The sequence below is a fragment of the Pteropus alecto genome, unplaced genomic scaffold (assembly GCF_000325575.1).
Source record: "Pteropus alecto unplaced genomic scaffold, ASM32557v1 scaffold7, whole genome shotgun sequence".
Classification (NCBI taxonomy): domain Eukaryota; kingdom Metazoa; phylum Chordata; class Mammalia; order Chiroptera; family Pteropodidae; genus Pteropus; species Pteropus alecto.
Window position 1 is genome coordinate 37,275,752 of NW_006494614.1, and position 13,189 is coordinate 37,288,940.

Sequence of the window (13,189 nt, forward strand, 5' to 3'; positions counted from 1 at the left end):
ATGTGATAAAAATGACTTTATGCATACATAGCCAGAGACTTGGACTAAGGGCACTAAGTTTACTATGTGAACAATTTAACGGATGCATGTGGATGCAAGAGCCAGCGTGGGTAACGAGCCTACAGCCTGAATGCAAGGGAAGATGTTGGAAGAGCTTGTAACTGACTTCGAGAACCTCTCCTAAAGCTATTCCACTGAGCTGAGCATGATGGGCCAGGGACGGGGATGAGGGAGCAATAGACCCTCAATACATTTGGGGATAGGAGAGTGGAAAACTTGTGCCTCACTTCCCAGTGTCTTAACCAAGCTCCCAACAGCCACCTGATGGGTTTCGGTCAAAAGATGTAGGAGTAGCTAGAATTGCTGATAGGCCTAAAGAGGCCTTATAGTTGGAACAAGAAGGATATAAGGTGACATATTACAACTGATGACTGAGACCAGAAGAACCTTAAATATCTCAACAATCCCAGGGTCAATAAACGACAACCAGACCAGGAGCTCCCACCAATCAGCACCATGGAATTAAAAAGACCTTTCTAGAACTTATACATTGCCATGAGAAAAGGAGGAAATTCTTGATTCAATTGAATTCATCCTGATTGTTTAATATTGTTTGTTTTACAAGGTCAAATGCAGTCATAAAAATGAAATTATACTGAGTCATAGAAATAGAAAGAGGGATTTTGTTTGTTTGTTTCTTTGGAGTTTTTCTTTTGCATATCTCTGCAATTTCTGTGGTCTGTGAAATTTTAGCCTGCTACAAAAGTCTAGCAAAACCATTTTTTAAAATAAGTTAAAGAGAAGCTACAACATGGAGAAAGGTTTATAGATAAAACATCAATTTTTAAGTTGATGAGGCCAAAATGGCAAAATGCAGGTCCAGATAATAACTCACCTAGAAATAATTACAATACACAAAAAAGTAAGTGATTTTGATCCCAGAATACAGAGAGGCAGCCTTTAAATAATAAGCTTGAGACCAGGCTGTTCTGAAGATCAGAAGCACCAAGTGAACAGGCAAATTGCCAATTCTGACAGGTAGCTGAATGAAGAATAAGACTTCTAAGACTATGAAAAGGCCCAGCATGAGGTTGTTTCTATTTATTTTTACTCAATATAAAAAAAAAATCAAGGTCAAAATTAAATAGTAACTTCAAATAGTTTAAATTTAGTACAGAAGATGTCACAATAAAAAGTTCTGTTTATTTTTCAATGTGGGTTCAAGTTTGACTTAAATTTTTTGCATAAATGTTAATAACTAGAACATTGTATATTTAAGTTATTTTACTATATGTTTTATATATGTATATGAAATGTAGACATAATATATAATAATAGAGGCATTATATACAATATAGTGTCATTTAATATATATGTTCGAAGATATAATAAAATAAAATAAAATAAAATAAAATCATGTACATATGTGCCAACACTTTTCATTTAACAGCTCTTTAGTTAATCTGATCTGGGTGAGCCTGACTAATCTAGACAGTCAAAGTCAAGAAGAAGGATAACAACAAATCAAATTAAATGGTGTGTGCATAGCTTCACTTTGTATGCATAATGAGCTTCAGAAGCACTGACTAAATAAGCTGCCCACTTTCAAAAATACACAAAGTACAGACGCTTAGGGCATTTCAACTAACAGGAGAGAGGATGATGAGTAACAGATTCAGAGAACCTGGAGAACGGCCTCATGGGTATGAGGATCCAGACTCACTGGGCAAGACCATCAAAGTGTCTCAAGGCCAATAACATTAGGGAATGGTGGGAAGAGAAAAAAAGTCACAGGACATCTCAGCAGCTTCATGGTATGCCTAAGTACAGGGCTGCAAGGTAAGCTAACATCCACGTACCAGTGTGATCAACATCCTGATATTTCCCTGGGCACACTTCCATAAAAAGGAAAATTTTTTATCTTTGTTGCTTTTATCCAGTTCCTAGAACAGTACTTGGTACAGAATAGCATTTAGATTAAATGTAACCCACATTTAATTTGTATTCATTTATTTGGATTAAATTTCTTTTTTTTTTTTAATCACAGATAATAGCTCAAAGAAGTACTAAAAATTAATACCTTCATTCATGATCCTACATTTTATGGAAACATTTTTCCTACTTTATGATTAATTATAAGATAGAAGTAGATCACAATTCCTGATTCTGCATTTTTTTTCCAGGAGGAACTGCTCTATTTCTTAGTATAGACTTAGAGTGATAAAAACTTTCCTCATACTTTCTCCTACTCAGCATGTGGAGTTTAGAGAGTAAAGGTCAACTGGAACCATCAAGAATCTCTAGCTTGAACAAACTGATGGTTGCGAGAGTGGAGTAGAGTGGAGTGTGGAAAAAGGTGAAGGGAAATAAGAGGTATGAACCACCTCCAATTATAAAAAAATAATAACAAGTCATGGAGACGTAATATACGGCATAGAGAAAATAGTCAATATTATTGTAATAACTTTGTATGGTGACAGGCGATTACAAGTCTTATAGTGATGATCACATCATAAGTAATATAAACGTTGAATCAATATATTGTACACCTAAAACTAATGTAATATTGTATGTCGACTATATTTTAATTTTTTTAAATGAATTTCTAGCTCACACTGTGCAACCAAGAGATCCTAGCACAGCTTTAAAAAGTATACAATTTAGAGACAGGAATATTACTAGAATAAAAGCTCTGATTTATTAGGAAGCCATCTCTGGTCAACAAGGAAATGTATTATATTATAGGTCCCTGAGACCAGTGGTCTCCAAAGTAGGCTGTGAGGACAGCTGAAGGTGAGATATCAATCAACATGATTGATTGGGATACCAGAAAGAGTGACTAGAACTTCAGTCTACATTTATTTTTATTTTTCAAGTATAAGATAGAAATTCGGGTGTTCTGATATTAAATACACAGTTTTATGGTATGATCTGTATGTCATTTATATTGAAGGCATGTGCTAAAAAGTTATTTTTCACCATAGGGCGAGACCTGATGAAAGTATAAAGACTACTGCCTTAGACTTTATCAGAATTCTTAGAAGTTATAAGAGAAAGGAGGAACCACAATTTCTTTAACATCTTCTATGCACCAGATGACAGGATAGTATGCTTTATCTCACTGAATCTCTACCACAACCCAATGAGATAGATGTTACTATTCCTGTTACACAAGTGAAGAAACAGAGATTTAAAGAAGTATCTATCTCTGGGCCACAAACCTGGAAAGTGTTGGTGATGGAATTAAAACCCTACTTTGTTTTCAAATTGTCTGCTCTTTTCCTTATACCACAATGTCTAAAGAGCTGCCAGCTCTGAAACTAGCATTTACCAAGGCACTGAAACCTACAAATATTGCTCTTGTGTTAGTGTGTTTCCCACAGGAAAGCAGATGTGATAAGCTCTTACTCCGTAAATAATGTGACCATGCAGAATGTTGCTAATCATGCCCACCAAAGTCCATACAAAGCATAAGTACTGTGAGGCATTTTGTGATTCATAAAATTTATTATTTGTATTACAAAAATAATTTTTAAGAACCAGTAATATTCTATTCAATAAAAAGAATAGATCCATTGTACAGATTTGGTAGCTATTAGAAAAGTGTGTGTGTGTGTGTGTGTGTGTGTGTAAATGAGACAGAGACAGAGAGACTGAGACAGAAACAGAGAAAAGAGATACTACAAAGGCTTAGAAAATTAATACCAAAGTTCAGAAATGCATGAACAGTAGAGGTTTTAAGTTTTCTCAGGAAACTATTCTCTTTGCCCTATGAAGTTTAAGTGATTAGAAAACACCTCTGTAAATTATTACTGCAGTTACCTTGGTCAGTTTCATTTCCAGCATGTGGCTGCCATGAATCCGACTGTCAAAATGAGCTACTTCTTTGGAGGAGGACTTAACCTTGGCAATGATCTTCACGTACGAGAACACGATCACAGCCGTTGGGAGCAAGAGGCAGAAGAAGAGGATGTTCAGGATGAAAATCTGACCCCCTACTGAGGCCTGGGCCAGCCACCAGTCCAGGGTGCACGAGGTTCCAAAGGGCTCAGGTACGTAGTCCCCCAGACCTACCAAGGGCATGGTGGTCCAGAAGGAAGCATAGGCCCAGATGACTGCCAGGCAGATGTAGGCATGCTTTCTTTTCAGCCAAACACCTGAAGGCAGAAGAAAAGCATTACCAAGATGTAATCTGCCCTCACCCAAATACCTCCCCTGAATATGTCAAATTCCACATCCAAAGAGTTATTCCACTGGATTCTGGGAGAATTGCTGAGATAACTGAAGCCTGAAGGAGAGTGGAAGGAAGGGAGGAAAGTTGCAGAGATGGGGCATTTTTCCAAGAAAATAAAATCAAAACTGATTTCACAAAAAAGGTTTTCTCTGGGCATCTGAGAGCCTTGAGAGGGGGAAGTAACAAAATCTAGGAAAGGGGGACAGTAAAAAGATGAGAAGATGCTTAAGACAATGGAGGATCTTCAAAAAGCATGCAGAATAACCTTTGGGATCTTATCCAGTGCAAGAGACCAACTGGTAGAATATTAGGACCAAGCCCAAAAAAAGCAGGTATTAGTGGGTCATCCAAGGTAAGAATCTTTGAGGTAGGTGAGAAATGATAAGATATTGCTCGTGTCTTTAGAATACCCTACTCCCTAAAAGCTTTTGTGTCTCCCATCTCATTTGTCTTTCTAGGTACTTGTCAAGTTGGGGGTGGTTCAGCCATGATCATGACTGTGTGGTGTGACATTTAAGTGGTTGACTCTGCTTGATGAGAGCAGGTTTTAAATCTTCAAATGTTATTAACACAATAGTCACACTCACACAGCAATAGAAAGAGAGGCAGAGAACCTAAGTAGATTGTATTATGTTACGCAAAAGTAACTCTGTGAAAATATTCTCAGAAAAACAAAAAAATTAGCTGTTTTTCGGCACTAGTTTTCATTAACCAAAACAGAATTCCAAGAGGAAGAAATACTGCAGTCATCTAAGAAAAGCTGTAAAGCACTAGTGATCATTTTCCAGAGTTCCACACAACTACCAAACAGGTTGGCCTGATCTATTGCTGCAGCCTCCATGGGAAATTATTTCCAACCTCGCTATCACCTCAAACCAAAAGGGCCAGAGAAGTGATTCCTTACTGCATTGGTTTTGTATTAGTGGAGAAGAAATATCAAAACATATTCAATAAAAACTGAATGATTTCTTCAGCATAGACTCAAGGCCTACCTCTGCTTAGGGCCATGTGAGGTCTGAAAAGTCAGTAGAGCTTCAATTCTAGTATTTGACCTTCATGTAACCTTTCTATATGGCAGTGTTCTTAGCAGTTAAACAGAGGAAGAAAGACTATATTGCTGACAGGTTTTAATAAGGGTTAAATGAAATAATGCGAGGCCTGTTTTGCAAGCTATAAAGACCTACATTAACATAAATTTTTACTCCTGTGTTTGTCTCATTTAGCGCTAACAAGAAATATAACAGATTGTTTACATTCTCTGTTGTCTCTACTTTTTTAAATACATGGCATTTTATATTATAAAATGCAAATTTCTCAAGCCCAACCAGACAGGGATTACAATTTTGTAACCATAATATATGTCAGTTCTTGGTTTTCCATTAGAATGGATAAAAATTGGCACAGATAAGTACATGATTTGTGGGAATGTGCATAGGCATAAGTATAAGCATTTATGGTCAGGGTTACTTAGTGAAGTGTTTTATACTTACATTCGAGTATGGTGAAAGGCTGTCAAGTACAGGAGGGAGTAGATTAGTAGGTTGGTTCTGTGTTGCTCCAGAAGTCAGAACTAGGACCAATGGGTGGAGGTTACTGGGAGGCAGTTTTGTCTTAATATAAGGAATAACATTGTAACAATGGGAGCAGACCAATCAGAGAATGGGCTGCCTTGTGCAGTAGTAAGCTCCCCATCACTGGTCACTGGAATTATTCAAGAAGAAGCCAAGTGGCTATCTGTCAGGGATGCCTTCAAACAGTTTATCACATTACATGGGAGAAAGCTCTACATGTCTCCAAGCTATCTTCTAATTCCAACATCGTAAAACACTGTGTGGAGGGTTTAAAAGTACTTCAAAACCAAATGATGAAACCATACTATTGAGATTTACTCTTAGAAGAAGCTGGAAAATATATACAGTTCCCATATGAAGTTATGTCCTGCAATGATTCTGGGGATGGGCAGTATCATCTCTTTAATTGACATGAAGCCTAAGTTCAAGAAAACATTTAAAAAGCAGAGACTTTCATGTTTAGTATTCCTAAAATATTCTCAAGAAGTTGAAATTTTACCTTCTCTTCTATAAAATCTATAGGTATATTTAAGTTCTATTTGATACGACCAAAAATAAGTTTATAGAAAGAAATCAAAGTCTCCCAGAATATGCATAATTGTATATTTTTATCTTATTAAAATATTTAAGCTATTTCTATTGGAAGTTTTAAACTGTTTAGAAAAAAAAGATGCAAATTTTTTTTTAAATGAGTGCTGGATTGTGAAGATGGTGGATCATGACCTGACCTTCCCCCACACATGGTTTCCTTGGAGTTTGGGACTATAAACTTTTAGAATGTAAAGGAAATTTTCACCACATTGAGAGTGTCAGGTCAACTTGATTTTTCCCACTTCAGGCTCCAAGCCTTGCTCTGTCCCTACGGTCACAATTACTCTGACTGACAGAATGACAGACAAAGCAGTTTTTTTCAGAGGAAACCATATTATTCCCTGGTTGCGCCTGGTTCTCAATATCAAACTTAAGGGCTCAAATGCTTCTCTTTGGGGCACAATAAATTCCCAGAACCTCAAGAAGCAAAAGTAATAAAAATTTATTTTAACATGTAGATTAATCCAATCATTTTAAAAAATCTCTATCTCCTAAAAACATGTTTATTGCTGGCTTATCTATCATCAGTTCTCTTAGTCATTCATCTTTCTACCTACCAATGCCACAAAATAAACATCAAGCACTATGTCTGTATTTGTGTCCTTTCCTGCAGGCATAGCTTCAAGGTTCTCTGACTTAGCGATGGACTGTTTGGAATTCCTCATCTCTGAAATCATAGGGTACCAGAGTACTAAAGGAGAATCAGAAATATCTTAAATAATTAAACTTACTATGTGGGGAACCAGACAAACATCATGGACCTAACATCCTTCCAAAGTATTTTATTTCTTCTGTTTGCACGGAAAAAACATGGTAGAATCTTACACATTTTTGCACAGGAAAATTATATTTCTAAAAGCATTATAGCCAAACACCAGACATTTCTATAAAAGTAATATTAAAAGAAACCTACATTGACATAGTTTTAAATCTTCAAAAATATGTTAAAGTAAGATAGATTATAAATAGAAATATTCTTGTTGCCAAGAATATTAATGAGGTTATCAATAATCCTTATTCATTACTCAGGGGTAAAATTGTTCATCTCCAACAATCGCCTTAGCTTTAACCATCAGGGAATGAGAAAGAAACCTTCCTACTTACCATATGATAAATAGCAGATTTTCAGATATCGATCCAGACTGACAGCCGTCATGGTGATAAGACTTCCACAGCCAAAGAAAAATCCAGCCCATCCATACCAGCGGCAGCCAATCCAGCCAAACACCCAGCGGTGACAGAAGCAAGAGATGATCGTGAACGGTTTGCCTACAACTAGAGGGCCAAGCAACTTGTCAAGGGAAGTTCCCTCTAGTTAACATTTACCTACCTACCTCGGCTCACTGTTGAATTATATCCTACTCAAAGAGATAACTATTTTAGTAAATGTTAGGTTCAATTTGTTTACAATCAGACCCAGATTTCTGGGATTTAAATTATTTTTTCCTTTGGCCTCCATTAGTTTGTCAGGTTTTTTTTTTTGACTTTCTAGAAAGTATTCTACAGATGATCCTCGAATTAGGATAATTCAACTTACGATTTTTCAACTTTATAATGGTGTGAAAGCAATATGCATAATAAATTACATGAGTTATTCAACATTTTTATTATAAAATAAGTTTTGTGTTAGATGACTTTGCCCAACTGTAGGCTAATGTAAGTGTTCAGAGCTTGTTTAAGGTAGGCTAGGCTAAGCTATGATATTCAGTAGGTTAGTGTATTAAATGCATTTTTGACTTAAGATATTTTCAACTTGAGATGGGTTTATTGAGAGGTAATCCCATCATATATTGAGGCATATCTGTAGTTTAATTCATACACCACACCCTCCCTATTCAGTCCTTGTATTTAATCTTCACCCTCCCTAAAAGGAATATGCTGAGGAAGTTCTTCAATGTCTTTTTCTGATATATCTATCAAAAGAAGGTTTCCTAACATGATAGTGATTGCATTAGGAAAACCAAGTAACCGATATTCAAAGCTTACAGGTGCCCGCCTGCCCCATCCCTCCCAGGTGTGCCACTTCCTCAGTATTCAAAGGTATATGGAAGTTCCTGTTAGTGCTGTCAACTAACACATATTTCTTGAGTGCCTTCTGTTAGCTAGACACACATCTCTAGTTGTCTAAATAGCTAGTGTCACTCTCCATCTTGCTAGACTGTGCACCTTTATATTAGAGTTTCTTAATCCAAATTAGTCGAACTCCATTGTCAGTGAGGAAACTGAGTGTAAAAGAATTGTTTTTATTCAACAAATAACTATTTAGTGCCTCTTATGTAACAATCACGGAGCAAGGTGCTAGAGGACAAAATGGAGATCAAGATTCACAAATTCATTTTTCATAGAGAGAGCAGACAAAAGAAACAAATAATTTGTAGTATGATACAATATGTCATAATGGTGATTAGTGCTGTGAATAAAAATAAAGCAGAGGAAGGAAATAGACAGAAAGTGTCATTTTACATAAGGTGATCTGAGAATGTGACATTGAGGCAGATGCTAAATCAATGGAGGAGAACTCAAGCAAATATCTAGAGGAAAATATTCTAGGCAGAGGAAACAGCAAACTCAAAACTCTTGCAAAGTATCTGCTGGATGGGTGCTAAAGGCAGCAAAAGACAAGTGAAAGTGACTCGGATGGAGTGAAATTGGTGTCTGTTGTGTCTGGGACCCATTAGCAAAAGCTATTTTAAGCTTCCTTCTGGAGCGGAGCTTTTGATGAGCCTTTGGGATGTCATTTAGAATATCTCCCCCTTCTCCTCTTAGTGAGTTGGTTTTGAACCTGGCTGCACATCAGAATCACTGGAGGAGTTTGTTTTGTTTTGCTTTGCTTTGTTTTGATTTATCGTAAACATCAATGTCCAGGACTCTAACTCCCAGATGATCTGATTTAATTTATCTAGAGTAAGCCCAGGTATGGATATACTTTTTTCTAGCTCCCCAGTTGATTCTAATACATATACACAGTTGTGAGCCACTGGGATTTAAATAACAAATATTAGTTGTATAGATGTATAGACACCTGGTCTCTAGGATGTGCTTGTTTAAGGTACTTATAACGGAATATAGTTGACCAAGAAAAAAATAAAACAGACATAAATATTTTTAAGATTCATTGGAAGGGAAAAGCGTATTAGAGCTAGTGCTCAGAAGTTGGAAAAAATGACCTGAGTTAATCAGAGAAAGCTATTACATGGAAGAAATGCTTTCTGCTGAATTGCTCAAAAGGCATGCAGAGTAATGAGATGGTTTGTGCAATTCTAGAACAGACTTGCTTGGTCGAAAGCATTTTCAACGTATCCAACCAATTAAGGACATTTTTATTCAAGCCTAATCTAATTTAGCCTTAAGTATGAGTCTGGTGTGATTCAATGGTGAAGGATGTGGCTGAAATGGCAGATTTCATTCCAGCATTTTACCTTCAGTACCAGGGAGAGAACCATCAAGCAGTAAGCAAGGTGAGCGAGCCAGGAAAGCTATCATTCACGTTGCGACACCGCCATCGCATGGCAATAACTAAAATGGCAGCCTTGTTGCAGCCTCAAAATTTTCCTGGAGTTCATCTTGTCTATTTTCACAGAAAGGGGCCTGACTGTCATGCTCCTCTTGATATGCATGTGTATTTCCCATAAGAGCTCATGGTATTTATGTCCATCCAGACTGAGTAAAGGCTTTCTAAATAACCTAGAGCCTCCAAACTCTCTGCTGCTGTGTGATAGATAGTGACTCGATAGGTAGAGGCTTATTAATGAGCCTTGATTTTAGAAATTGGCAGTGGCTTAACTATCCCTTTGTGACGAGAGAGTCAAATATCAGAAAATATTTTAAAAGGAGATGCTTTAGATGTGAAACTGTTAGAAATATTCCAGCAGAAAGAGGATTAATGTGTACTGTTCAAATTCAATGTCCCCAATTCTAGTAACTTAAGACCATATTCTAAAGAGAAGAATGCTGGGCTCCGAAGATACCTTTGAATGTATCTAGGCAACCCTAGAATTCTATGGATGAAAGCAAAAGAAGGTGACTTATCCAAAATCATTCACATTTGTAAAAATGAATTATAATTAAAGAGAAATTTTATTCCATTGTCTACTTAATGGGTTATCAGAAACCGAAGAAGCAGTTTTCAATTTTGACTTCATATCAAACTTATCTGGAAACTCTCATTTTAAATATCCTGATGTCGAGGTAACATTCTCAACCAACTAAATCAAAATTTCCAGGTATGAAATCCAACCATGCGTATTTTTTTTAAGTTCCCCAAGTGACTTTTTTGTGCAACCAAGTTTGAGAACCAATGAGCTGGAAACCACCTATACTTACAGTCAGTCCCTAAGCCACACTTAAATATATCATTAGCAACGTAGCTTTTCTCTTTTCCTATACTTGCCTCTCAGCCTGTCTTCGTTCATTATTTACCTTTTATTTACTCCTTCAATGTTTATTTTAATAAATTTCCATAAGTGTGGAAGGGGCATAACGGAGCTCAAAACAGTGATCTACAGCCTGCTTGTAAGTTTCTGTTTTCTGATTCATTTAGCCCACTACACTTCCAGGTGTCTAAGGGATCTTTTATTTTTCCAGAGAGTATCCTCGGCATCTAATATGCCTGGCACATAGAAAGGACTCAATAAATGTTAAGTGAATGATCTCTTTACCCAGACACTTCATTAACTTACCACAGATTCTGTAAATATAACTTGTGGAGGGAGGAGCATAAAGGCATGGCAGTAGGAGGTGATCTCCAAGCCAGTGAGGACTTTAAAATGGGGCATAATTCAAACCCCCAAAGAAGAAAAACACGGTTGTGTTACCTGAAATCCCCAGATCACAGATTGCTAAATTGATAGTCATTATTTCCGCAGGTCTCAGCTTCTTCTTTCGTCTAGAAGACATATAAAGGACATACCCATTTCCAACTGTGGACAGAATCCCTACAAAGAAAAATATAAATTCCCATCATTAAAACTAAGCTTTAGAGTTCACTTGAATATGAAACACTTCTCAATTTGAAAAATGGACACCATAGATTTAGAGGGTAGTGAGAGGACTCTAAATAAAAGTCTAAATTAAGAAGATGAAATAAAAAGCATGAGTTGTGAGTGACAGGCGAGGGATGGGTTGTCTCCAAAGGGGTAGGAGTCAGGGATTACAAGACTTCACTTACCCAGAAAAGGGAACCACTAACTTCTCAGTGATGCTAGGAGGGCGTGGGCATCCCGATGGTCAGCTCTCGTACTGGCCCCCGGGGTGGAGTATTTCCTCCGCCATTTTTATGGAGTATTGGCTTTATAGAAGGCCCTCCCTCTGATAAGGAGGGTTGTTAATGCCTTGGCTCTTGATAAATTCTGAAGATGAAGTGACCCCAAACCAAATGAAGTGCTTTCACTATCAGTGTGGACTCCTGAGGGATTCAGGAGAGGCAGAGGCCAGATAAGGCTGGCATAACTCCCTGCAAGGAAAGGGTCATCTCCTGGAGACACATCCCAGGACTTTTGCCTCCTGGGGACACATGGACACTAGGTGTCTGCAGCTGCTACCAGACTAGGTGTCAGGGGGAAGTGGGTGACAATTGATAATATGGGCTCTCCCCCTCCCACCAAAGGGAGAGAAAGTGACCCTGCCCTCAACCCACCAACCTACCGACAATGGTATAAATGTGTTCCCACTTTTTTTTTTATATCCTTTCATTAATGACTAATTGGCTTTGGAATTACAATGAAACTGTCCAAAAGTTCTTACAAACCCAGTTTAAATCCAAAAAGACCCAATCACTACTGACTTTATTTAAGAAAAGAATACACCTACTTCCATAGCTTAACATGTAGAGTAGATTTCTTCAGGAATTCTTGCTTCATAGTGTAGCTGTGTATAAATGAGAATCTGGTACAGCTGCCTTTAGTAGTAAGGAATAAGGAGAGTATTAACAGGAGAAACCCAGATTTTTCTATTTTAATCTCTACTTCTCCACCACAATTCATTTGGGGGGCAAGGAAAGAAATGTGTGTTTCAGCTGATGGTATGAAACCACCAGGAACTAACTGCATTGTGCCCTTAGTAAATTCTGAATCCCTGGAGTAGTGCTACCTAATGGTCCTTAAAATCTCTTTAGCTTTCTTACGACAGAAGAGGGAAAAAAATAGGAGAGATTATGGAGTTCTAGAGCAAACCAACTGAAGTGAAGCCTATAATTCATTAACAAAAACCAGCTAAGCAAGGCACACTGGGAAGTTAAAATGCAAAAACATGGCTTGAAAAATTATAAACAGATGCCATCTGCTTTGTATCTAAGAATATTAAAAACAATAACTATGCATATGCATTTGATAGACAAAGCTCATTTAAACGCCCTTTGTCTTTCTACGTCTCTTTTAAGAATTTCGATTTTCTTACTTTTCCATTCTTAAATTTTCTTTACTAACTCTGCCTCATAAGGCTTTACCCAGTGCCCAAAGCATTACCTATAAATAGTTAACTCTCTGTGTGCTGCCTGTATGTAGATTATTTCCACGGGCAATCTTATCTGTAGGGGGTATCAAGAGAATACCAACTTATTTTCAAGGATAGTTAAAGGAAAATAAGATTAAGAAGGTTAAGACTAAAAGGGAGACTTTTTAGATGATCAAATTCTTGAATCTCTCTATGAATACAAAAATATAAAATCACATATGTAGAGTGTTAATAAACTAAGTATTTATAGTAAAAGAGTAGAGGGTGGAAATGGGTCTCTAATTTATTTCTCCTCCCTTCCAAACTTGGATTTATCTTCTCATCTTCCAGTTTTTCCCTACAC

The 13,189-nt window shown here is 37.1% G+C and overlaps 1 protein-coding gene across 1 annotated transcript in view; it reads right to left on the minus strand.

The window, feature by feature from the left end:
* The window catches only part of OPN5 (opsin 5), a 30,505-nt gene that overhangs the window by 14,945 nt on the left and 2,371 nt on the right, over nt 1–13,189 (minus strand). The window contains exons 2-4 of the mRNA XM_006926469.2: nt 11,211–11,330; nt 7,501–7,671; nt 3,823–4,157 (exon numbers count right to left, since the gene is read on the minus strand). Coding sequence (XP_006926531.2) covers nt 3,823–4,157; nt 7,501–7,671; nt 11,211–11,330 — 626 coding nt within the window. The remainder of the gene's footprint in view (nt 1–3,822; nt 4,158–7,500; nt 7,672–11,210; nt 11,331–13,189) is intronic.